General features: G+C 43.6%; 1 protein-coding gene across 1 annotated transcript in view; it reads right to left on the bottom strand.

Annotated features, from left to right (window-relative positions):
• LOC146565119 (vacuole membrane protein 1-like) overlaps window positions 1-26972 on the bottom strand; it is a 40993-nt gene that overhangs the window by 1046 nt on the left and 12975 nt on the right. Inside the window, exons 6-9 of the mRNA XM_085290147.1 lie at window positions 19524-19748; window positions 16465-16596; window positions 2030-2110; window positions 1776-1892 (exon numbers count right to left, since the gene is read on the bottom strand). Coding sequence (XP_085146273.1) covers window positions 1776-1892; window positions 2030-2110; window positions 16465-16596; window positions 19524-19748 — 555 coding nt within the window. The remainder of the gene's footprint in view (window positions 1-1775; window positions 1893-2029; window positions 2111-16464; window positions 16597-19523; window positions 19749-26972) is intronic.

Below are 26972 nucleotides of genomic sequence, written 5' to 3'. Positions count from 1 at the left end.
CATTTCTCAGCTACAGAGTAACGTTTCACTCAGATATGTCCACTCGTGTTTTTTCCACACTGCCGCTTGGATCACTTGTTTCATTGGCAGATTTGTTTGACTAGAAATGAGACAAATAGACTTGGTAAGATCTGGAGTTTGTGACAGTTACAGAAATTATTTAACCTGAACTGAGGCGTTTGTGCCCCCACAGCTGACAGTTGATCTGTTCTCCCACACAAAGCATTGATGAGCGCACACACACACACACACACACACACACACACACACACACACACACACACACACACACACACACACACACACACACACAGGAAAGCTGAGTGACGTCTGCTCTCACACGCCTGAAACGCTGAACTCTGCCCGTTCCAGTGCAAATGAACCTTACAGGCACACAAACATGGGACAAGCAGCTCGTCTGATGGGAAGCAGCCATGTTTCACGTACATGCATGTTCTGACAACTGTTTTCAGAATACTTTAATATTTGCCATGTGACCATCACAAACACACGTTCCTCCGCTGCGTCCCACAGCCACCGACGCTAACCTCTCACACCTGAAGCTCAATGAGCAGGAAGCAGAAATAAGACGCGAATGAAGAGAACACACCTGAGCACAGGTACAACCCCAGATTTTGAAGCGCGCACACACACACACACACACGCACACACACACACACACACAACACACACACACACACACACGCACACACACACACACACACACGCGCACACACGCACACACACCACACACACACACACACACGCACACACACACACACACACGCACACGCACGTACACACACGCACACACACACACACGCACGCACGCACACACGCACGCACGCACGCACGCACACACGCACACGCACACACACACACACACACACACACACACACACACACACACACACACACACACACACACACAGAGCCTTAAAATCCCCCTTTGTCACCTGCTCGTCTCGTAACACTTCTTGTTTTCTGCACAAAGACGTTAAACTCAGATCATTTGCATGAGAAACAAACTTTCAGAACAATTAAAGCGAGCAGCTCCAGGGGGGCCTGCAGAGGGGGGGGGTCCTTCTTTACGTGACACAGAGGGCCACACCTCTGTCAGCGGGGGGCCCCTGGGAGCCGGGTGTAATCTAGCACTCTGTGTGTGAGTGTTCCTGCCGTGCCCTCCTTTACCCCCCACAGATGTTTATCTGCTGGTGCTCACCGAGTCACACAGCTGCTGTGGAAATGCTTCCCGTGTTTTTAACCCGTCTGTGTCACAGTGAGCAAATTCCTGCGTTTGGTTAGAAAACAAGTCGATCCCCCGACGGTGATCGCAGACATGCCACAAATTCCTGGAAGCAAACTGAGGATTTTCCAGGATTAGAACAAGTATTTGGGAAGTCTCCTACCTACAGCTCCTTATTCAACAATGCAGGACGAAGCTGCTTCCCCCTATAGCTTTGGACCATCTACACACACTACAGGCTCTGTGCTGCTGCAGCTGCACTCACAAAATGGTTGACTCCCCCCTGCTTGGCTGCACAAAATGGCCTCCTCACTCCGGAGCCGACTCCAGAGCAGTCACTGCATCAGTGCGACTATCTCATGCATTTGTCCCCATTAAAGACGCACTTGCATCTCTGCGACGCTTTGTTTCAGCACAGAATCGAACATTCCACACACACAGATGTGACGCTGCGCATTCACACAGCTCTCTTCTATTATTCTATTTCTATGAGCCACACAGATCCACGGGGCTTTTTAATGTCGCTTACCTGAATGTGCATTTTGATGAGCGCCTTTCCGATCAGTGTTGCACCAAAAAAAGTCCAGAAGGGGACCAAAAAGTGTCCGCATGTTATTCCTGCCAGGTCGAACAGGGGATTGGGAATCTGAGGGAAATCAGAAGCACGATCAAAGTCAAGAAAAGCATCCGTGTGTGTTTAGTGTGGACGTCTGCAGAATAAGGAGGATTATTTTATGGCGTTTTATTACAGAAAGAATCGAAATAAGCTTGTGTGGGACTTACAGAGGCGCAGGCTAAAATCCCAAAGAATCCCACTTTCTGGATCAGTTTCTGTACGCCGACTTTCGCCCGGGAGGAGAAGTCCTAAAAAAAAAAAAAGAGAAAAATGTGCAAATAAATCACCTCCACAGATTTGTTCATTTACACACTGTTAATGAACCGAAGGCTGATGTCAGATCTACAGGCCAGTTTCTTTTAACTCAAAGGTAAAACAGTCAAATTAAATCATTTCCTAATTATCAGCGTTGATTTTAAAAATCAGATCTCACAATGTCTTTAAAATACTTCATTCCGATTCAGTGATAATCATCCTGATCACTGCTGCTTTCTTCAGTTTCCTTTTACTTGCTGGTAAAATTCATTTGAAATGAGAAGAAGCTGAAGTTTCAGGGAATTTGTTTTTGAAGCAGAACAAATTTCACAGTTGTGAGAAACAAACGGCTGCAGCGCTGCTTCCAACGAGCTTTTTAACAACTGCTCGGAAAACTGTTCAAATGTCACATTCACTTGAATTTTTATTTTTATTCCTATTTATTCTATTTATCCCCTTCGTATATTTTATTTATATTGTCTCTGTATTTATATATATGTGTGTGTGTATAACTCTGTAACTTCTGTCGGTGCTGTGCTTTTTTGGAAATCGAATTTCCCAGAGGAACCCACCCAAGGGATTAATAAAGTTCTATCTTATCTCTTATCTTATCTTATTTAAAAAACGGATGCATTTAGATCTTAAAACCAGAGCCTTGCTTTAGTCATTTCTCCTCTTTATAATTCAGTGTTGGTGCAGCAGAGATCAACCTTCTGCCTTTTTTTAATCTAAAAACAAAAACAGCGTCCAGCGAAACGAAAAATGAGATAATTCCTGATTTTTCTCGTCTCTGCTGATTTCTACACGAGTTCAAACAAGCTGCAACAGGAACATTTTCTACCTGCTGCAAATGTGTTTCTACAGAAACACAGCAAATCCTCCAAAATTAGGATTTTAGTAGAGCAGACTTAATGCTCGGAGCTGTCTTTACCTCTCAAATCAGTTTTTAGTTTCCAAACACTCAAAAATCACAGAGCCTTCTAAAACCTGCACTTAGGATGGTTTTATATTTAATATTTCCATGAGCATAATTCTCACTCATACACTTTAATCAAAATAAATGTAAAAACTCTACAAAGGAGAATTTTGTTGTATTGCTTATTTAAAAGTTAAAAGCTTGACTGGGGAAAGGTGGGTTTAAAGATTTAGATGAGCTTTGGCTGCTGTAAATATGGATTTTTATCATATGAAAATTCATTTAATTACAAAACTGAATAAACTGGTTTGTCGTGCTTGCACTTTACCTACAGCACAACTTCTTAATTCCTTTGTGAAAATGTGAGAAGACAACAGACGTGTTATTCCAGTGACTAATTCTTCGTTGCTGCTGGTCTCGCTCGGCCCCACTGACATCTCCACAAAAGCCTCTTTTCACAGCAATGAGACAGGTTTGACCTCGATGTGTTTTCTGGGAAGAGAAGCTCTGTTTGGATTTTACTTGAACTACTTCTGGGAAAACTGTGAATTTAAAAGGAAACCTCAGATGCAGGACGGCACAATAATATGCAGCTAAACGTTTCTACAATCAGCATTTCTACAACATCCACATCTGTGAAAATTTACATTTTCAAAAGAAATTGCGACTGACAGCCAAACACAAACAGCAATATAACAGCTGGTAAAATTACTGCTTTTAAGTCGATTTTTAATATTTTCATCTTTTGGTTTTAGAAAATAAAGTCTGCTTTCTGTCTTTATTATTTCCACATTTTCTCAGCTTCTCAAACTCGTTGCACCAAAATAATATTTGTTTATAAATCAGTGTAATTGTTGTCATAGATGGGGGATGTAAACACGTAACACTTACAGGCTCTACATATATTAATTATGTCAATTACTGGCTGAGAGCGATATGGATGTAAATAGATATTTTTTCTAAGAGTATTTGATTAGTTTGAAATATCAGGCTGCTGTGTGTTATATATAAATCTGTGTGTGTGTGTCACAGAGGTTGTCTTTGTGATTTTTAGATTCAACTCCTTTGATATCTGTGGGAAAATTAAAAACACTTCTTTACAGTGAGCGAGCCCTCGAGCTGCTCGTATGGACAAAATTATTTCGGTTTCAAACCACTAATTCCTGTAAAGACAAATAATTCCTGAACAAAACAAATGACACATTTAGAACCTTCCTCAGGTTATTAAATGCATATTTCACAGTCAAATTTTCATTCGATCTGTGTTAAATGTTTGTGAACTTTATTTTCTTTTAGCAAAAACATTTTTTCCTCACCTGAAAAAAACAAAACAAAAATCAACCAAATTTATCTGAAAAGAGGAATTTTATCAGATGAAAAGGCTAAAAATTGGGTTTATTTTTTGAAAGCAAGGCCTCAGTTTGTGAAACACAGCAGCTTCAAAATTGAGGGGTGGGGGGGCCTGCAATAGATGATCATACCTAATATGGTCAACAAAACCAGTACAGTGCTGATGACATTCTTTACTGGGTGCAACCCAACAGACGGGAAATTTGAGAGACATGGGAGGTCGCCTAATAAGGTGGTGGAGGGGGGAGCGAACGGACACGCAATCTGATTGGTTCACAGTTTGAATTTCTGCCTCTGCTGATGTCCAATCATGAACCCCGGAGTTTTAATTCTAGCCTGTGTGTGTGTGTGTGTGTGTGTGTGTGTGTGTGTGTGTGTGTGTGTGTGTGTGTGTGTGAGAGAGAGAGAGAGAAATGCTCAGCTGGTGGGAGACAGGGGGAAGGAAGGAATGTGTACGGCTGGTTTATAGCTGAACTGCTGACGACCGTGTCTGGATACCTGACATCTGTGGCTGTTAATGCATCCTACAGTGCCGCTGGGCGCCGCACACACGCAGCCTCGAGTCCCGTTCATTCACCATATCTTGACGCACGCATTGTTTACATTAGGTGCTGTTAGGTGTTAGGTGTGCACTACCAGAGTATATATCAGTGTGAACAGAGGGTCCCTTAGGAGGTGAGGAGAGGCTGTGACACTGATTTACTGTAGCACAACTATGGACACAACTCTGTTTCTGGACCAGGGAAGTGCCCGTCTTTGTTGTTGGCAGCTTATTAACAACACATACAGCGTCCTCCGACCTGCCAGGCTGGCTTAGCAGCGGTGACATCTGCTGAGATGGTGTCAGGGTGCAGCGTCATGAAAGGAGGGAGCTTTGGTTCCAGCTTTGGCTGCTCAGCACAAATCTTTACTCAGCAACCTTCAGTCACCACACAAGGACACAAAACCACATTTGATTTGTTACTCGAGATGATCCGACCAGTCAAGTCCTCGTTTAAGAACCAAATTATAGGCGAGTCAGACGCCTCTTTTCACAGGTTTCGGTCTGTAATGTTTTATGAACATTTACATTTTACAGCCTTAAGATGATTTGACCAGTGAATATATTGTGGATGATTTGCAGATAATTCAAGCAGGTGGCCAAATAAAAAGAAACTCCTCAAACGTAAGGACTCAGCTGCACTCAGTTCAAGCTGGTTTGAGTCTGTTTACTTTTTTGAATTAGATATCGAAAGGAGAGAGCATTATATAATAAGAATAATATTATAATATACTGGATCGCTCCATTGTTTTTAGTGAACATGGTCTGACGTCCTGCGGACTTTTCATTGTGGAAAAGTCGACGAAGCGATCACTTTGTTTTGACTTTTGAGGGACAGAGTTCAGATGGACAAAAAGCAGGCAGTGACCAGGCAATCTGCTCCATGTGGAAAATCAAAGTGTCACACAAGGAAAAATCTATGCATAGCCTATACACAAGTCAACACCCACGCACATTTTTTTCTTCTACATAGAAGACATCTCCAGAGCGCTCGCGAGCCCCCCGACATGAAGACGGCTAAAGTTCATCTCATTAACTCCTGACAAGCCTGCGCCCGCTCTGTCTGGCACAGGAAGTGAAGTGATTAAGGACTCTTGATGCAATCGAAGCTATAGTCGCCTTTCAAAAAAAACAAAAAAACCAAGAGGTACAAATTCAAATCTGTCCAATGGCACAACACACACACACACACGCACAAACACACACACACACACACACCCTGAGTCCACGTTGACAAATTCTTTAACAAGCTGTGGTTAAAGGGAAGCTGGTTTTACTCTGACTCACCCCCCTCCTTTCAAACAGTTTACTGGAAATAAAGAGGGAGGAGGAGGGAGGGGGCACTTTCAGAGAAGTCACGTGACAAGGCTGGGCAAACCACAGCACAGAGAGCCTTTGAGTGCAGTAGGCCAGGGGGGAAGGCAGGCATACGCCCAGCGCAGATGGCCCTGATTTGAGTTACAGGAGATAGGATCCTGGGAGTTGGCAATCAAGAATTCGCAGCCTGTTAACGCTTTCAATGCCAGACGAAGGAAAAAAAGCCCTTCAACAGGAAGTCATTTCTAATGAAGTTATAAGAGATCCAAGCCCAGCAGGATGTTCTGCTACGGTCCGTGTCAGTGCTGAGGATTCCTCTCTGGTGCTCTCACTCACACGGAGCTTGATTTAAGCAGGGAAAAAACTGATGTTCATGACATCAGCGTCTGGAGCCGTTAGAAAAGGCATGACTTCATTATTCTTCTGTTGAATGAATGAGGAAAAACCCAGAGTGCTTTGTTGCTGCGCATCACGTGCACTTGTGGCAGGAAGTTGGCACGTGCAGGGTGGGAGAAATACCAGCGGGTTTGAGTCAAAATGCTGGCACCTGAGAAACCTGTCTTACTGATGGGGGGTACAAAGCATCTTAGTCCGACTCTGCTGCCACAGGGGGGAGCGTGTGCTATTGTGTGTGTTTGGGGTTTTTGGGAGGCGGGTGGGGGGGTACGTATGTGGAACGGGGTAAGGGTTAGAGGGGGTCACTTCCTTCATGAAAAATTTAACCACTTCCTGTCTCATAAACAATGCAGTGATAGTTTGTCCCTTCCAGTCGCAGTGGAGTCGGTTTCCACCGCTGCCGTTAATGCTCAGCTGGTAATATATCATTTAAAAAAGCTATTCCACAGCAGATGAACGCCAACGTCCACAATAAAACGACGTCAGTTAATAAAAGGCTAAATGGTGGACGAGGAAAAAGAAAAAAAAGAGACGTGTTGTGGGATGTCCGTGAGCCAAAGAGGGAATCCCAAGAACATCCGAGCAACAGTAAAAGCCCCGGTGAGGGAAAAAACGTTTCCGTATGCAGCAGGTCTGTGCTGGTGCAAGCAACCCGCCTCCAGCTGCTATCAAAGTGCACATTACATATATACACAAACACACAGTTACCACATATCACAGAACAGAGCGAGCGAGAGAGAAAGAGAGGAGGGGAGAGAGAGATGCAAAGTGAGGAGAACAGCCTGACGTGGTGCAAAAGGAAACTCCTGAGCTCACATTGACCTAACGAGTGCATCCACATGCAGACTGGATGCTTTCATGACTGAAACACATTTCATTTTAATATCAAAATATTTTGAAGTTGCTGTTTTGCTTTTCTCTGTTTTAACGGCAAAATTCAGCATTCGATCAAAGCGTGCTGCTGCGCCGTTGTTGCACTGACAACAAACTTTGATTTATATGCTAAATGACTCCAGTCTAAATATATTTATGCCCAAGGAAAAGCACTGAGTTCATAAAAACCACAAATCTGAATGATAAAGCTCATGAAAAGAAAGCACATGTACATATCTGTGAATATTCAGAGCTTTACGAATTTGATGTCTGTGTCAGCGCAGCCCTCGTCCACTGTTGTAGAGACCCACCTTTTAGCACATCCCAGCACACCCACTCACTTCACCAGATGCACCTTGTTTAGTTCTCTCACCTTTGATTGGGTGTGGTGCTTGTCCTTGATTGCACTCACCTGTCACACATTATATGTCACACAGTATATAAGGACTGCATTCACTTTTGGCTCACTCTTTCCGCACTTCCACACGGGGCGGCAGCTGAGATGAGGTTCTGTTTGGGTTTTTATTTTATGTAATGTTAAGGTAATGAGTAACTTGAATCTCTGTTTTCTTTCAGCATTGGCAGTCCATGTGTGTCTTTGTTTCCTTCCCTTTTTGCCTTATTTATTTGAGAATAAAAGGAGTACCCTGAAAATAATTCTGCATTAGATGGCTGCTTTTTCTTATTCTAACCGGATGAGCCCATGAAGCTGATTGCTTCAGCCCTGAACCTTCCTCCCTTCAAAACATGGTCCTCCGAGCCGGAGCAGTGTTAGCGTCATGGATTCAAAGCAGCCATTGACTGAAGGTTTGACTGAAGGTTTGAGAAGATCCAGTCGTGATAGTAGACCTCCTACCTACCTGCAACAGTATGAAGTTCAATACCCTGGAGCTAGAAGAGCTACGTGTGAGACAGAGAGCCAAACTGAATGCCAGCACAGTGATAAAGACACACATGGGCTGCAGGATCCTGTCGGAGAGTCAGAAAGACCACCAGAGACATCCCTTGTTCCTTTACCCACCACCCAAGATGAGGTCATGAGGGAACTCCTAACGACCATGAGGGAGATTAGGCAATTTATGGTTCAATCATCTCCTTCCCATTCTCGTAGCTCCAGATCTTCAATTCGCACAGTCTCATCTGATGGAATCAAAGCTTCTGTATGCAGTTTACGAGCCAGTCCTCAAACACATCAACAACATGAGCAGCTCCCAGTGATTGATACAGTAACCTGTCAATCACCCTTCCAGCCCCCGCAGATTAGCCGTCAGTCTGGCTTAGTTACAGCTGCCAGCCCTCCTTTACCTAATTCAACAATACTAGATGCTGCTATCCCTTCAACTGGTTTGCCTAGACCAGTCCTTGCTACAGAAGATGAGACTCCCTTTGATTTCCTGGCCTTATCACGGCAGGATCCCGACCAGATCTCATGTGTTCAACCTGCTGTTCCTTTAGCTGAAGACCCTGTTCAACCTCTCATTCGCATATCTGACCACAAGCATTGCCCTCCTCTAGAGCAGCAACCAGCTACATCCAATACCTCATATGAACAGAAACCTTTGATATCTGGTACTGCTAGCTCGGGTCACTCCTCTAGCACGAGAACACATGTATATAAGCTTGAAGGTCCTTCATTTCCAGACCTTAGTAGAGAAGACGAAATGCAATACAGGATGTTACGGATGGCCCTTACAAACCACCTTGATCCTCATGAGACAGAGCACTTCAAATATCATGTCCTTCTTGATCACCTCAAAGTAGACCAAGCTAAACGATTAGCTCTTGCCTTTTCCTACGCTCCTGACCCATACACTCAAGCCATCAAAGCCCTTGATGAGCGTTATGGGCAACCAAGACAGCTGGCATTGAAAGAGCTAAAGAATATACTGGAACTGCCTCCTATCAGAGCAGGTGATGGTCAGAGCCTTGATAATTTTGCTCTTCGTGTACAGGCTTTAGTTGGGTTGCTTAGCACTATGGGAGAACAAGGACGTGCAGAACTAGATTGTGGCTCCATGTCGATCGCTTGTTAGTGAAGTTGCCTGCAGAGCATTTCAGTCGCTTCAAACGGCATGTTTACAGGGAACAAGGAGAAATGACGTATACCTTGCCTTTGTTCTCATCCTGGTTGCAAATGGAATGCAGGTGTCAACCAAAGAAGGCCAGTCCTGTTCCATCCTTCAACCAGACACGACCTGCCCGTAAGTACGCTTCTCCACTTACAATATTACATGAAGCAAATACATCTGATGATTCTGTACATGCAACACAGCCGATCATGACAACTAAGGCTACATGTGCATATTGCTGCTCACCAGAACATCACATTAGTAAGTGTCCTGGGTTTATTCAGAAGACAAAGGATGAGAAAACAAACTGGATAAAAGTAAACAAACGGTGTTGGCGTTGTGCTAGGAATCATCAGGCCGCAAAGTGTGACCTGAAGAAAGCATGTGCCACCTGTATGGGACTACATCTCCAGATCCTATGCGATGTAAATAAGAGATCTAAAACTGACACTCATCCTGTAGTGAGGACGCTATACTTTGATAGATCTAGTGATTGTCCCAGTGTCCTTTTAAAGGTCGTGAAAGTGCTCCTGCGAAATGGCAAAAGAACCCTTGAAACATATGCAGTACTTGACGATGGCTCCCAGCGTACCATTCTTCTGACATCAGCTGCACAGCATCTCAACCTAACTGGGGAAGCAGAGAGATTATCACTTAGAACGGTCCGTCAAGAAGTTGAAACTATTCATGGTTCTTCCGTAAGTTTCAAAATCTCACCCATCGCACACCCAGAGAAAACCTACACAATTACTAATGCCTTCACTGCAAATCACCTAGCACTTTCAGACCACACCTACCCTGTATCATCTCTCCAACGGAGATACAAGCATCTTCAAGGTATCCCATTACCCATTATTAATAAAGCAGCGCCACTCCTGCTCATAGGCTCAGATCATACTCACCTCATCACGCCTACTGCTCCATTGAGACAGGGACCATATGGGTCTCCTGCAGGAGTTAAAACCCAATTAGGATGGACACTTCAAGGCCCGATCACAGATTTTCATCCCCAGAGCAGTACAGAGCACGTGCAGTGTTTGTTCACATCTCTCAGTTCATCTGCAGATGTACTGCGTTATCATGTTGAGAAGCTATGGCAACTAGACACTTTACCTGAATACAGTGAGAAATCTGTGATCCGATCAAAGCAAGATCAACTGGCACTGGAACTCCTTGAACAGGCCACAAAAAGGGTTGAGATCAATGGTGTTAATCGCTACGCCACTCCTCTTCGGATGGCAAACTTTCCTCCTTTGAATGTCCCTCCAGATGTAGTCATGTCTAGACTCCGCAACACTGAGGCTCGGTTAGCTAAAGATCCTGGCAAAGCCATGTCTTACAAGGATCAGATTTTGAAATTGGAGCAAGCAGGCTATATAGTCAAACTTAGCCCAGAGGAGATGCACAATAGCAAAGAAACCTGGTATATCCCTCATCATATGACAAGTCACAACAATAAAGATCGCATAGTCTTTGACTGCTCTTTCACATTTCAAGGTCAGTGTCTCAATAAGTACCTATTGCCAGGACCAATCCTAGGCCCAACACTTCTTGGTGTTTTGTTGCGTTTTAGGCAACATTCAGTAGCAATAAGTGGTGACATCAAAGGCATGTTTCACCAAGTCCGTCTTCTGCCTCCTGATAAACCACTCCTCCGATTCCTGTGGCGTGACATGAACAAAGCAGCTCCCCCTTCAGTGTATGAGTGGCAGGTACTCCCCTTTGGTACGACCTGCAGCCCTTGTTGTGCAATCTATGCACTGCAGAAACATGTGAAGGAATATCAATCTGACAAAGATGTGCAGTCTTCAGTAATGCAGTGTTTCTATGTTGATAACTGCTTGCAGAGTTTTCCATCAGCAGAGTTAGCTCGAACACTCCTAGACAAATTAAGAAACCATCTATCAGAAGGAGGCTTCGACCTTCGCCAGTGGGCCAGCAATAATCCTGTTGTGATTAGCCATCTACCATCTGAGGTAAGAACGGCAAGTAATGAACTTTGCCTGACTGAAGACAAGCCATCTGGCCCACATGAACGCACATTAGGATTATTGTGGAATTGTGAGACTGATTTGTTTGCCTATAAATACAGAACTCTAGCCTCACACCCCACCACAATGCGTCGTATCTATGCAGTACTTGCTCGTCTGTATGACCCATTAGGCTACTTACTCCCATTCACAACACGCGCCAAAACCTTGGTGCAAGAGCTATGGAGAAAAGAGAGAGATTGGGACGACCCTTCCCTTCCACACGACCTCTTAGAGGCATGGAAGTCCTGGGAAGAAGAACTTTGTTATCTCCCACAAATTGCCATCCCACGTTGCTATACTTCTAAGGAAATGGATGTTTCTACCACAGTTCGAGACATTCATATCTTCTGTGACGCTTCAGAGCGAGCATATGGTGCTGTCGCATATTTGAGATCAGATGATCTTGAAGGCCATGTAGAACTGAGTTTCTTGTTAGCTCGCTCACGTGTTGCTCCTAAACGGCATTTAACAATACCCAGACTGGAGCTATGCGCAGCCCTACTAGGCGCACGCCTCAGTGAGCTCATACAAACAGAACTCACCTTACCAGTCAGGACTACCACCCTTTGGTCTGACTCGACAACTGTACTTCACTGGCTTCAGTCAGATTCCTGCCGTTTCAAGGTATTCGTAGGAGCCAGAGTCTCAGAAATTCAAAACCTCACAAACAGTCAAGACAGGAGATACATCAATTCAGCCACAAATCCTGCTGATGATGTTACGAGAGGTAAATCCCTGAAAGAGTTCCTTAGCCCAAACAGGTGGACTGAGGGTCCCTCGTTTCTGCATGAACCTCCAAATAACTGGCCCACAGTTACAGATCTCCATCCTGATGATGATCAGACTGAGTTAAAGAAATCCTACTTTTTTGGTATTGTCAGTATACCCTCCCATACATACACACCCAGCTTCAGAACCTATCAAGAGCTATTGGATTTCACGGCTCATTCACTCTCCAACCAAAAGGGTAACATTCCTTCTGCAGCTGATTATCAAACAGCAGAACAAGAAATCCTTCGTCAGGCACAACTGGACAGTTTCGGTGAAGATTTAGCCCGTTTACAGTCAGACAAACCCCTCTCATCCGACAGCCGTCTATTGTGTTTGTCACCAGTGTTGTGCAGGAATTCTGGACTTATCCATGTAGGAGGCCGATTACGGCAAAGCCCAGACTTGGAATTGAATGTCATTCACCCAATAGTACTTGATCCTGCTCATCCAGTGACCAAACTGATCATACAAAATTATGATGACAAACTGCATCATGCTGGTTCAGAAAGACTTTTTGCTGAACTACGTCGGAAATTCTGGATTCTCAGAGGAAGGGAAGCCGTACGCAGGCATCGGTATAGCTGCGTCGCATGTCAGAAATGGAGAGCACAGCCCATCATTCCAAAAATGTCAGACTTGCCTGCTGCTCGTCTTAGGTTATTCAAACCACCTTTCTACTCCACAGGAATAGACTGCTTTGGACCATACAAGGTCAAGACAGGCCGCAGATCGGAGAAAAGGTGGGGAATAATATTCAAATGTCTCACCACTCGGTGTATACATCTTGACCTCCTAAACAGTATGGATACAGACTCCTTCCTCATGGCCCTCCAACGATTCATTTCTCGACGAGGAACACCCCTGGAAATTATGTGATCAAGGAACTAACTTCAAAGGAGGAGATAAGGAACTACGGGCAGCTTTTAACAACCTTGCTCCGACTCTGCAGCCGGTCCTGATGACTAAAAGAATCCATTTCAAATTCAATCCCCCACATGCACCCCATTTCGGCGGAGCCTGGGAGAGGGAGATACGTTCTGTGAAGAATGCTCTGAAGAGGTCTTAAGAACAGTCCTAATTGAGATTGAAGGCATTCTTAACTCAAAACCCCTAGGCTATGTATCCTCAGACATTGCGGACATTGACCCCGTAACCCCAAACCTTCTCCTTATGGGCCGACATGATTCATCACTCCCCCTGGTATCCTATTCTGATTCTGACCTCCTAGGCCGACGACGATGGCGACATGCACAAATATTGGCAGATCACTTCTGGCGACACTTCATAAGAGACTATCTACCATCCCTCCAAAGAAGACCCAAATGGCAGAAGGAAAAACCAGATCTCACATTGAACTCTGTCGTCATGATTATGGATTCACACCTTCCACGAGCCCTTTGGCCTGTAGGAAGAGTGACGCGCTTGCTGAAAAGCCCAGATGACCACATCAGAACTGTGGAGGTCTTAGTACAGGACAAAACCTATATCCCGCCCTGTCTCCTGTCTGATCCCCCTGCCCTCGCTTCCTGAAGAAGACTGATCCTGATCATATCAACATATTTCTCACTAGAAATATGGGGGCGGCTGTTGTAGAGACCCACCTTTTAGCACATCCCAGCACACCCACTCACTTCACAGATGCACCTTGTTTAGTTCTCTCACCTTTGATTGGGTGTGGTGCTTGTCCTTGATTGCACTCACCTGTCACACATTATATGTCACACAGTATATAAGGACTGCATCACTTTTGGCTCACTCTTTCCGCACTTCCACACGGGGCGGCAGCTGAGGTGAGTTCTGTTTGGGTTTTTATTTTATGTAATGTTAAGGTAATGAGTAACTTGAATCTCTGTTTTCTTTCAGCATTGGCAGTCCATGTGTGTCTTTGTTTCCTTCCTTTTTTGCCTTATTTATTTGAGAATAAAAGGAGTACCCTGAAAATAATTCTGCATTAGATGGCTGCTTTTCTTATTCTAACCGAGATGAGCCCATGAAGCTGATTGCTTCAGCCCTGAACCTTCCTCCCTTCAAAACATCCACATTTGTTGAAGTCGCTGATAATGGAAACAGCGGCTCGTCTCAGGAACCACACGTCGTTAAATATGTTGTAATTATTGACTTCAAAGTTCATTTGTGACAACTAATCACTGATTACTACTTCAGCCAGCTGAAGGCGTAACAGGTACAACGTTGTTTAAGCTGATCAGGTAGAACGAGAAGAAAAAGAAAGATCAAAGTTCAAACCTGCGTAGCTCCTCTGTGTTACAATAGTGCTGAAAGCTGCAACTTATGACTTATTAAATTGATATAAAAGAAAAAAATTACATTTTTAAATTGCTCATTTAAAAAAAACAAAAACAACTTGTGTTTAACTACAACAAATTGGCCCTGATTTAAATTCAATAAGGTGGAAATAACAATTTTTAACCTCCAAGGACCTGCGTCCACATATGTCAATGGTCAATGGTAACTTTATTGTCCCTGATGGGAAATTGATTCGCAGTATGTCAAAACAAACAACAAACATACAACCAACACATCAGTACACTCATTTAAAAAAAAAAAAAAAAAAGTCACATTTTGGGTTATTTAGACCAAAATACTCAATTTGCTCTACAAGGGCCTGATATCCACTAACAAGGACGTTATCCTGCTACTGTTCTATCGAAATTTTAAACGAATATCCTCGGATGTGGCTCTGATTTTTCTTAGAAACAAAAATGAGGTTACATTAATTTTTTTTTATTCATGTTTTTACATTCATCAGGTCCCAATCAGCCCAAATATCAGAGAGAAATTAAAAATGCTGCTGTGGAAGAGTTCGGGTCTTAGGAGGTTAACCTTTTTATTTTAAAACAATTACTCTATACCTTACAGAAAAAAATATGGTGACCTTTGAAAATATATTTTTGTAAATACAGATGAAAAATAATTCATTAAAATGTGCTTAAAAAAAAAGTGCTAAAAAGCATTTTGTCAGTTATGGCCAGAGGTCCGTATGTCGGCCATGTTACAATTAAATCCAGTGCTCGTCTGAAGAGGAAAGGGGGCGGAGCCTTTCAGTCTGTGGCACCAGGGCTGTGGACCAGGTCTGCCTCTACAACTACGTTTGGTTGACTCTGTGGAATCCTTTAAAAAGCAGTTAAAACTTTACTGTTTAAACAAGCTTTCTGTTGACAAACGCTTTTTACATTTTTATATTTTTAATTTACATTTAAACTCTATATTGTGCATTTTTCTATTTATCGTACTGTTTATTTTCATCTCTGTGTGCAGCGCTTTGTGACTACCTGTCTATGAAAAGTGCTAATAAATAAACTTTACTTACTTATTTAATTACCCAGAATGCAACTGTGGCTGAACAAGTCACAGATCCTACAACGCATGCTTCAAAAGATGAAACGGACACTGAACACGTAGCAGTCCTTTAATATCTGAAGACACCCTCATTAAAAAATAAAGTTATTGCTCGCAGCTCAAAGCAGAGAAAATGAGTGAGTCGGCTGCAGCTCGCTTCAGCTGCTGGTCGTTTTATCCACCTGACCTACCGCAGCCTTTGACTGACGATGGACATACACATGACAAGCCTTTGGAAATCCACATGCATGTTTCTGTTCATTCCTCTCCCTCTATTCATAATCGCAAGAGGGTGGAAAAATAAATATTTAGACAGAGTTGTTAGGCATTGTTGAAACATTTGCAGAGATGTTAGACATGAGAACCCAAAAAACCCAAAGTCAAACAGGAAATTACTCAACGAGGGCCCGGATATCGCGGGAACATTTTACTCTAGTGCATCATTGCTGTTCCCTTAGTCACAGCATTGTGAAAGCGCTGCAGTCTTGAGACACCGAGGGGAGGTTCAAACACAAACACACGCAGGTTACAAAAGCAAATTTGCCACATCAGACGTGACTTTTGGTATAGAGCAAAAAAAATGTGATGGAGTGATGAAGGCAAACGAGCGGAGAGGAAACGACAGAAAGATGTGCGATGCAGGAAAGAAGGAGGTAGGAGAGGGGAAGTTTGATTACAGAGAATGATGATGAAGATGATGAGTCTGAGATGAGCAGCGTGTCACCTGCGTGGCCTCTGCCTGGTCCAGCATTTCCTCAAACTCCTGGTAATCCTCATCATCGGGTTCAGTGCCAGACAGCCGAGCCGCTCGCGCCATGAAGTACGGAGGCAGCTCTCCGATGGCTGTGCCCACACCCTGTTCACACACGTTTCATTCATGTTTATACTCATCGTGTGATTTCATATATAACACACACTTCTGTTATGTCAAAATCTGCAATCGACAGAGCTTCTGGACAGATATCTCAGATGTAGAGCGCAGTTATTAAAAACACTTATACTGTATCCAAGATCTGCGGTTAAGTGATGCCACAGCTTTAAATATTAATTATGCCTCAAGACATCTGGCTGTGAAATGACTTTTTGTTACGCTAAATCATTCCATGTTTTTCTTGCCTTCAGACGGTTAATAGACATGAAATATCAATATCCACTATGCAAAGCAGCTTGCGATGCTTGAGGTCGGGGATTTGAGATCAGTGCGCTTAATGGGAATAAAACGGAAAAGATTTACAAGAAATAAATCCGGCAGATTATTAAACAATCATGGATACGTTAAACACGGGTCCAGGGTGTGTGAAACTCCTGGCTCCTCTCTCCAATCTGCAACCTTTTCAAGAAAATTTAAGATGCGCTAACAAATCTGGGGGAGAGGGAGCTCGTCCAAGCAACCAGAACATCCAAGTCCGACAGCGACAATGAGCTTGTAGCCATATGATTGTGTGATTGTAGGGGGCTTAACAGGAAGAAAGCGGAAGTGATTTGGGGGGGAAATAAATCCTCAGCACTTCAGTCGGTTCACCAAGTTCATCCACCAAAACATGAGAACAGGGCAGGAGTTCGGAGGGGGGAGAGAGCGGGTGAGGGTTACAGACTTAATTAACACAATGAAACCAGCCGCCAAGAAATGCTGCGTTTTTGGAGTTGCTCACAGCTCATTAGTTTAATGTTTCCAGGCACAAAGGAAAAGTATGCGCAAAGCCGGGGACAAGAAGAATACAGTTAGTTTAAGTTTCAGATGACAAATGGGTGATTTCGAGATTTACCACATCCCGACACCCTTCGATGCACCGACAGCAACGAAAAGAAGAAAAAATCCTTTTGCACTTCAGTCGTCTCGTTGGAACACAAAACAACTTCTCCCCCAGAAGGATATAAACTGACTAATCGCAGGCACATTACTTGTATGTTGCTGGATGGCTGGAGCCAGAAGATGATTAGTAGGTAGTTAGCAACCATGGCAGCAACAACAAGCCCAAACAATCATTCTCGGGAGGCGGTGCTATCCCCAAACCTGGCAAACTCGATCTTTAATCTGGACACCCTGTTCTCTTGTTAACACCTGGAGTCTTTGATGAAATGTGCCAGTTTTTTTCCTCATAATGGAGATGTGTCTTAATCTCCCTGGCAGCTGCTCCATTCAGCAGCTCTGCCTCTGTGTGTGAGCATTGTGGCCGTGTGGGTTTGTGTGGGGGGCAGCGAAACGCGTCTACCTGCACGGCGCCGCTCTTAAAGTGGACCTCTGAGCTTCTCTGTCCACCGAGCACAGAGAAGAAGAGACAACAAAGAGGACAGAGAAGGTAGGAGGGGAATCACACGCGTCTCATCAGCGACGTATCCACAAGGTGGGAGGAGGAGGGGAAATGTTGACGTGGGCGCTTTGAAGCCGTGGGTGCGACAGGTGTTTCCAACTGAATCGCCGACAAGCCTCGGCCGAGGTCGTGCCAGGCTGAGGTTACAAAGGGGCAGTGGTTGGTTGGTAGTGGGTGGTTATGCATCCGAGGGGATTGGATAGCACCCCCCCCCGCCAACACACACTTGGATATCGCTGCTCGTAACACGATGCTGCAGCTCGACTGGGAGAAAAATGCGACTCCATTTTGAAAGCAGAGAAACGACCGTGCTGCACCAATTAATAAAACATGCACACCTTTCTTTTTTACATGCTGGATCGGTGTGTGTACACATATATGGTAACACAAAGTGGAAGGTTGGAGGGGACGTTTAAAGTGAAAACGGATCAAATAAAGATCAAGTCAAAGGACCATAACTGCATAATTATATAAAATAAAGTTACGTAACGAACGCCGGTCTGAGCAGGGAGCCCAGTTCCAGTAAAGCCTCGTAGCTGATAACATGCATTTCCCCCTCATCTCTGAACCTTCCACATTAAGAGGAAAAGGGAAATGGACAACAATGATCAAAGTCATCTAATGTGTCAGACGCCAAGTTCTCTATTCTCCGAATGTTCAGCAGGTCCACACGTCACTGAGAAAACGTAAACTAAAGCGCACATAATCGAGCGTGACTGTTGTGTTTTTGTGTGTTATCGTCAGTGACTTTGTAAAAACTCACGCAGACCCACGCGCTCTGGAAGTGGACGCTGCTAATACGAGACCTCCAAGTGTTTGAAAAGCAGCTGTTTTCATATAAAGAGATAAAAATGTTTCTGACGCACGTCTGAAAAAAACCTCATCGATTGAAAAAAAGAGATGTTGGTCTTTGCAGCCGCAGGGTTGGTTAGAGGTGTGAAACCATCGATGCTGGTTAGGGGAAATTCACAGGAAGGAGCAGGGGTTTTCCAAGCAGACCAGTTATCAATGAATACATTTGCACCCAGTTTTAATGCACCTTTGTGTCGTTTCTGCTTTGAGTGTGAAAGGTAAAAAAATGCAAGTTAATTAGCATAAATTAGCATAACCTTTGATATGGCCAGAATGGCGCCAAAGAGTTTAAATAGTCTGTATTAGGATTCGATCTTCACCAAGTTTTGAGCGTGCTGTCCTTCAGGTTTTGGTGCGATTCTGCGTAACGACACCCACTGAATACGTCTACAAAGATGGTTTTTTCTTAGTTCATGGGAAACTGACATTTAGCAGACATGAGATATCCCCCTGTAAGCATCACAAACACTGAACACTGCTACGAGCTGTGGCTAATATGAAAGGTTGCTGCAAACTGTGACTGAAACGGAACGAAAGGAGCCAAACTCTGCAGGTTTTTAAAATGTTCTCATCTGTAATGTCCACAGCTGACGGTGCCTGACGTGTAACACACACTCACCCACATACAAGCTTCCAGACGGACCTTAGAGAGGATGGTCCACAGTGAGACTTTTCCCTGGAGCGTCTCTGACCCCACAGCTTCCACACCCACCTGCTCAGCACCAGAATCTGATGCTGGTGCTTCCTGTTGGGGACAAACTATTTGTTCTGGATACGGTGGCTCGGGGAAATCCACAGAGCCGCACTCGTAGGCCGCCAGGGTCACCGATGCTATGTGTGGTCCCTGGAAAAAGAGAAAGACAGAGATAGAGGCGGAGAAGAAAGGAAGATAAAGTGAAAAGGGAAAAAAGAGTGGGAGTAAGTCTACCTGAGTCAGAGAGGAAGACCCCTTTGTTATTAGCATAGACACCGATTGAGTCAAATACTGAGGAACAGAAAGGCAGTTATCCGTGGGCCAGTATCGCTCCTGTGTTTTATAAAGATGGAGAACGTTTGACTGCAAACTAGCATGACGAGTGACTCTTCCGTCTTTCCTTGCTGTGTGATGCCAGTAGGAAATGTTGAAAAGCAAAGCTATGATCACGTTTGAGTTGCCCTTTCAAACTAAAAGTGTCAGCACCAGAGTGGAGGGCCCCACATGGAAACGATCAAAGGTGGAAACCAAAGCTGAGAAACCGTTTGGTGCGCACACACTCGACATCTCTGTACTTACTCACCCACCAAGTTTGGCAGCGCAAAAAAAGATGAACGATTTTGGGAACAGTTCAGGGTGACGTGTAAAAAACCCCGAGGTCAGCCTGACTCGTCCAATCGAGTCATTTTGCTCTTCTAACTGTATTTTCATCATTTTTACAGCTTTTCTGATAAACAAAGAGCTCATTCATACCAAACCACAGGAGGTAGATAATAGATGAACAATTAAAAGGCAGAAAAATGGTTTTACTGGGAGAGTTATTTTTAATAAAAACTTTCAGTTTCATAATTATTTATGACAGTCAATATGTAAACATGTCTGCAGTTTCACACATTTCTTACAATGTATGAACTACAGCAGCATTTCTCTGCCGTGTACAGAAATAGCACACATTTGCACGTCTTTTTCTAATATTAAAATATCTTCGGTATTAAATGTGCAAATAAACGTCTGTACAGTGAAAGAAAGATGATTTTCACTGGTCTGCTCACTAAAGATTAAAGTGGGCTGTATGTGGCCAACTATATGAGTTTGGTGGTGCACGGGTTCAACTTTGGATCCAGAAAAACACAAAAATGAAAAAACGCCAATAAGATCAAAGTATTGCTTTGGAAAAAAAACAAAAAACAGCTCATTGGACAAAATAAACAACATTAAAAAACAAAACAAAAAACACTTTTTTATTTATTTGTTCCAGTAACTTTTACAGGGTTTGCTTTGTGGTATTCAAAGAAACAAAAAGAGAGCAGCTCTGGTGTGTTTCATTAACACAACAGTTTCTAAGCTGGTGACCAGCGTTTCCCACTGATCAATACATCCAGTAACGTGTAGCCATACCTGTACACGCGCAATTACAATAATTAAGTAATAATAATGAAGGAAAAAGAAAATCGTCCCACGTTCTGGATGTGCTGCTGCCCGACAGGAGCGACGCTAAAGACCTGCCGTCTTTGCTCTGGTTTCCATTTCTGCCTCAGTGAGGCTTCCAGGAGTATAGAGACGTGTGCATGCTCCTGCCCCAGCACCCAGAATGCTCCTGCCCCCCCCAGAATGCTCCTGCCCCCCCCAGAATGCTCCTGTGGAGACTGAGACTTAAACTCGGTAATATCAAAACAAACATTCACCACATTTCTGTCATGATGACATTTGACTTAAACAGAAGCAATTTAAGGCAAAGAGCTCTTAATAAAAAGGATTCATTTGACTTTGTTACTGTTTGAATCGACGTGCTGTTCTGCCGAGGCTCTGCTGGCTGAAGACAAAAAGTGTGAAAGAAATCCGCTTTTTAAAGTTTGCTATCTGAAAATGACACGGAAACAAAGGGTTGGTGGTTATTCTGTACAGGATGATAAGATCATCTTGATCCAGTTTTCTACAAACAGGAGAGGACGGCTAACTTTAAAAAATGCAGTCAGTTACTTTGTAGGTCACCAAGTGAACTTAAAAAAAATATTCCCACTAATATATGCACATGTGATATAAAGCAAAACCTTTGCATTACCAGTTACTACCCAACCGTCTCTCTAATACAAATAAAGACAAGCCCACGAGTAGGACGGTGTGACAAAGCAGCATGTATTTACAATGTATGTGTGTGTGTGTAGGAAGGGTGCTCCCAGTGACGCACAGGGGCAGTTTGGCATCACGCAATGCAGCACAAAAGCAATCTGGCAAGCCCAGGGTGGGGGTGGAACTTCCGAAGCTGCATGGGACAAGGCAGGACAGGACAGAGTGGAACGTGGGAGGGCAGGAGAGCGGCGTGTGTGAGGCAACAGGAAGCTGCCATGTCTTCTCTAGGAACTGTGCCCTCTTAGATGACACAAATGTTAGTCACACTAACACTTCATATCAGCCTCCCAGGACCTGCAGGGGAAAATGGATGCTCATGCACTGGTTACCAAAGCACAAGACAAATGAGGAAAATCTTTGGTGACCCAGAAAGAGAAGCCTAGAAACTCCCAGCACTGACCCAGTCAGCCTGGATCCTCCCTGGCTCATTTCCTGCCTCACCGACTCTCCAGCCTCAGATACTTAACACAACTCATGTGTGCAGACAAAGTCATCAAGCAAGATGTTTTTGTGGACAGGAAAGAAAAAATTCCTCTTGTTCACACCTCCCTGCTCTATCTTGGGTAACGTTTGTTTACCAAACACACACAGAGAGCCTGCCAACGGAGTGACTGCGAGAAGTCTCTCGCTCTCAGCCGTTGCTGTGTCACCGCTTCTCAGCTTACACAAAAGTCCAGTCCTCTCATGTTGTCCAGGTGATTCAATATTAATCTACGGCCCAACCCACGACTGTCAGGGAGCTGCTCTCCGTCTCGTTTGGCCTTTGACTCGATGACACATATGAACAAATATGCCGATAGTAGTAAATACACAGGAATTTTCCCAAGAAAGCGTTCTTCTGTGCCGATCACTATTAACCTCCTAGGACCTGCGTCCACGTATGTGGACGTCACATTTTGGGTTGTTCAGACCAAAATACTAAATCTTGCTCTACAAGGGCCTGATATCCACTTACGAGGACGTTATCCTGCCCCTGTGCGATCAAAAGTTAAAGTGAATGTATGTGGATCTCATTTCTCTCAGAAACAAAAATCAAGTTAAAAAAAAGAAATCAGGTAATTCTTTGTTTTTACGTGAATCAGGCCCCAATCAGCCCAAACAGCAAAGAGAAAGTCAAAATGCCACGAAAGAGTTCAGGTCTCAGCAGGTTAACAATGATAACACTAAACAAATAATTCTACCCAAGTCACTCTTCTACCTCCATGTTTGTTTTGACATCTGCCCAGTGCTGAAGACGTTTGCAGCCACCATATTACACATCGGTTCTGACAAAGCTCCTTTCTGACACAATGGGATCCATACTGGAGCATTGCTGGCATTCCTGTGGTGACGTGCAGAAACCAGTGCCTGGGACCCCCACTCCTGGGTATGAGACTGGACTCGCTTTGGATCTGGGGTGTGTGTCTGAATGCGTGGTGACCATATCATAAATATAGAGGGAGTGGGAGTGCACGGTCCAAACATAGAGCAAGTGTCAAATGAAACAAAATATATCAGTGTGGGATTTTTAAAATCTAAAGTCAGTGTGAGCCGCAGACCCTTTTTACCCCTGATGCTGGTAACAAAGACACAAACATCATTCTAAGTGGAGACTTGGATATTTTTAGGAGCCCTTTGTTTGTTTTAATTGAATTGAAAGTTTTTATTGTCATTACAATAATATAACTGTACAAATAACATAAACCGACAGCCAGAGAACGATGACACAGACAGTCTGAGCACAGACACCAGTTCTGTAACTGTAACTCAGCTTAGTGTCATGTTTTTGTGGAATTCAGAGCATCAAACTCTGAGCCTGCCTGGAAACCAACCTGCACAGGTGTGGTCAGTCATTCAGTTTGCCTCCTGCTACGTTAAACCTAAATATTTCTGGAGTTAGAAAAACAAAATATAGGCAGCAAAGTGTAGCATCCCATAAACAATGGCTGATATCTGTTATATGTAGTCTGTGGTTCACAGATATATACATAGAAGAATGTATGCAGAGAGCCTAACATGATGACTTCATGTGAGAATGTAGTGGACTCTACGTTTTATTCATTCATAAGCGAACGGTACATTATTATAAGTTTCATTATTCGTCACAGTGAATGACAACACTGTGTTCCCATTAGCACGCAGCGACACACGACCAGCACATTTGCAGATCATATATAAACACACATTATTCTCCTTCTCCTCCATTTTTGGTATTTTAAAATTGTTCACTAATAAAAATCGCATATTTTCTTCTCACAAATCAAATGTCAAATCACTGTTCCAGCCACCAGTCACAGAGCCGACTCCTTGTTGGTCTATAGTGGCAAATGCAGACGCTTTCGTGGCCCAAACAGGACATTAATGGGTGACCATAAACTGAGCACTTTTCAGTGACCACGACCGCACGATAGTCCAGTTATTAACAGGTCACTGTGGTTGTTAAGGGCCATTTAAGAACATTAGACATGGTCCAGCCAGCATAACCTGCTCACCGCTTCTTACAGTGGAGACTGCTGGAGGCAGCGCAGGACAAACATTAGAGGTTAGTTCGTTCTGAAGAAGCCGTGGTTGGGATCTCTGAGGGAGGCAAGAGAGCTCGGGAGAGAGGCCAGTGATGGAGCAGGGAGGGGGGGAGTACACACACACATCCAACCACAGGACTCTGTGTTGAGAAACACTCACAGAAACAAAGTTTAAACAGAATCAGCTTCAATCAATTCAAATGCTTTTAGACTAAATTTATAGTTAATACGCTGGATTCAATATTTTTACCAGGATCCAGATTTGTTGTTTTAAATCGATTACGGTTGAAGGAGTTTGTTCTTCTAACGTCTGAGCAGCAAAACAAATGTTTAGAATGAAAAACAAGTTTGCTGCATTTTTGCTTTTGCACTTGAAATTAAATCACATTAAAATTGATTAAATTAAATATTAAATCTGACCGAAAGTAACCAAGTTTAGAGTCCAATGAAAGCGTTTTTTAATTTGGAAAGATTTTAATTGGCCCATATCACAAGTATCACTGATAGTGGAGAAATTGTAATTATTTGTTTATATAATCCAGTGTTGGGAAGGTTACTTTAAAATGTATTCCACTACAGATTACAGATTACATGCCCCAAAATGTATTTTGTAACGTATTCTGTTACGTTATTCAGTGAGAGTAACTATTCTGAACACTTTGGATTACTTAACATATTACCATGCTTTTTACAGCTACATGAATGAACTATTGCTGTGTGATTTATTACTATTACTGAAGGTTACTCTCCACACCAACACCAACTAAAATGTATCTTTCATTGTCATTTATAATTAAAGCACGATGTACAAATATCACTAACGCAGGAAGACAGACTCCTGGTACCCAGAGAGAGTCCTTATCTGCAGAACATGGAGTACGAGTGAGCGCCGGCCCAACAGATCCACCTGAGGGTGCACGAATGAAAAGCACCGAGTGACCTTTATGAAAGAATTTCATAACAAAACTATGCTTGAAAAAAGCTCAACAACCAGTCTGCCAGCAGAGCTCTGGTTTGGTCTGGTCAGGTTTGGCTTGTTCTGGGGTTTGTTGGTGCCATTCCAGACTGGCTACACACTAAGCCCACTTTGGCCCAGGGTTTGCTTCCTGTGGCTGTGTGTGGGTGCGACTGTGTGTGGGTGCGTGTGTGTGCGTTTCAGAACGAATAGTTGTTGTACTTAGTATTACCAGGACTCCTGGGGCCTCTAAGACACAGAGAGACGCATGCTTTAGATAGCTGAGGTGAGACAGTTAGGACGGAGAAGCCATTAGAAATACCACACACACACACACACACCCACCCACCCACCCACCCCTCTCTGGTATTCTTTTTGAAAAACTTTGGTGAAGATGAGTAAGTCACAAGATGTTTGGGCATATTTATGTCTCCAAACTAATGAAGGAAACGAATTACTTAAAAGTCATGAATGAAAGCAATTGTGCTGCGTACTTCTCACAAATTTTTCCCGTTTTTTCCCCACAGGAAGTAAAAGTCTTGTTTGCAGTTATATTCCAGTTTCAGTCATTTCTGTAACAGCTGCAGTGTACACACTATCGAGATGTAGTTAAAAATGAATGGCTTTAAACTGAATTTAAGAGGCGTTGCAATTAAAGGGAAAGATCCATTACTTCAGAGCAGCAGTGAGTCAACAGCACCTTTTCAAGAAACTGAACTCGATCCTGATGTGTCACCCATGTTCTGGTTCATGAGTATGCAACGTATCAGTCGTCTCTTTGGCGAACAGAGAAATAATGTGCCGGTCATGTTTGAACATGTGTGGGTAGAGCCAAGCAACTTCTTTCATGGCAACTTTTACATACAAATTAAACCCCACGAATTAGAAGGTTACCTTTACAGCTGTCCCAGGAGCTCCCTCAGCTAATCAGCTCTCAAACAGCTTCACTCACACACACACACACACACACACACACACACACACGGGAAAAAAAAAAACAAGCAGTGGAAAATTTAGACCAGGTCCGACTGCCGAGCAGCGTGAATCACAGCTCAAACAAAGCACCCAGGTTTCTGTCTAGGTGAAGGTGAAGGTTTCCTATTGTTTGCTGGATGACAGCAGGACTCGCATCATGCACCAGCTCCACAGTGGCCAGGAGAGTGAGCGCTACGGTATCTCAGGAACACACGACCCAGTTATTAGCTCAGTACACTGGCTTTATTAGCGGACCGCACTTAACTATACAACAGCAGCTGATCCATAAAACTGTGCGACAGTGGCAGCGACGACAACTCGGGCCAGTGTGTGGAAGCCACGCTCGCAGACCTGCTCAGCACTCAGTGATAGTTGGCACTAATTAAAGCTTTGCTCCTGGTAATTGCCCACAGACAAAACTTAATTTTAGGAGGGTTGCTGGGGAAACTCTGTATATTCTGCACAAACCTCCTGTGCAACCTATAATTTAGCAATCCTAGAAGAATCTCAATATAGAAAACTACACAATGTTCATTTATTTAGACGATCCGCTGGTTTTATTTATTCACATTGTTTGGAAAACAAATGATAAGTCGTATACAAACATGTATTTTTTGTTGTCGACTCGTTTCTCCTCCTAACTGCTCAAATGTGTGCACGTGTTTGCACCTCTCAGTCACAAAGTAAAGACAGAAGCTGCAAAAAAAAGACGACCCGAGTTGTTATTATGTAAACAGAAATGTGCTTCGATTATAATGACTTTAATTCATTGTTTCTGTTGACTTAACATCGAGCGCAATCATTTTCATGCTG

This window comes from Mchenga conophoros, linkage group LG10 (genome assembly GCF_057382185.1).
Source record: "Mchenga conophoros isolate Kocher_MC1m ecotype Shallow Benthic linkage group LG10, M_conophoros_male_GT1.1, whole genome shotgun sequence".
Classification (NCBI taxonomy): domain Eukaryota; kingdom Metazoa; phylum Chordata; class Actinopteri; order Cichliformes; family Cichlidae; genus Mchenga; species Mchenga conophoros.
This window is presented reverse-complemented; position numbering and strand designations above follow the sequence as displayed.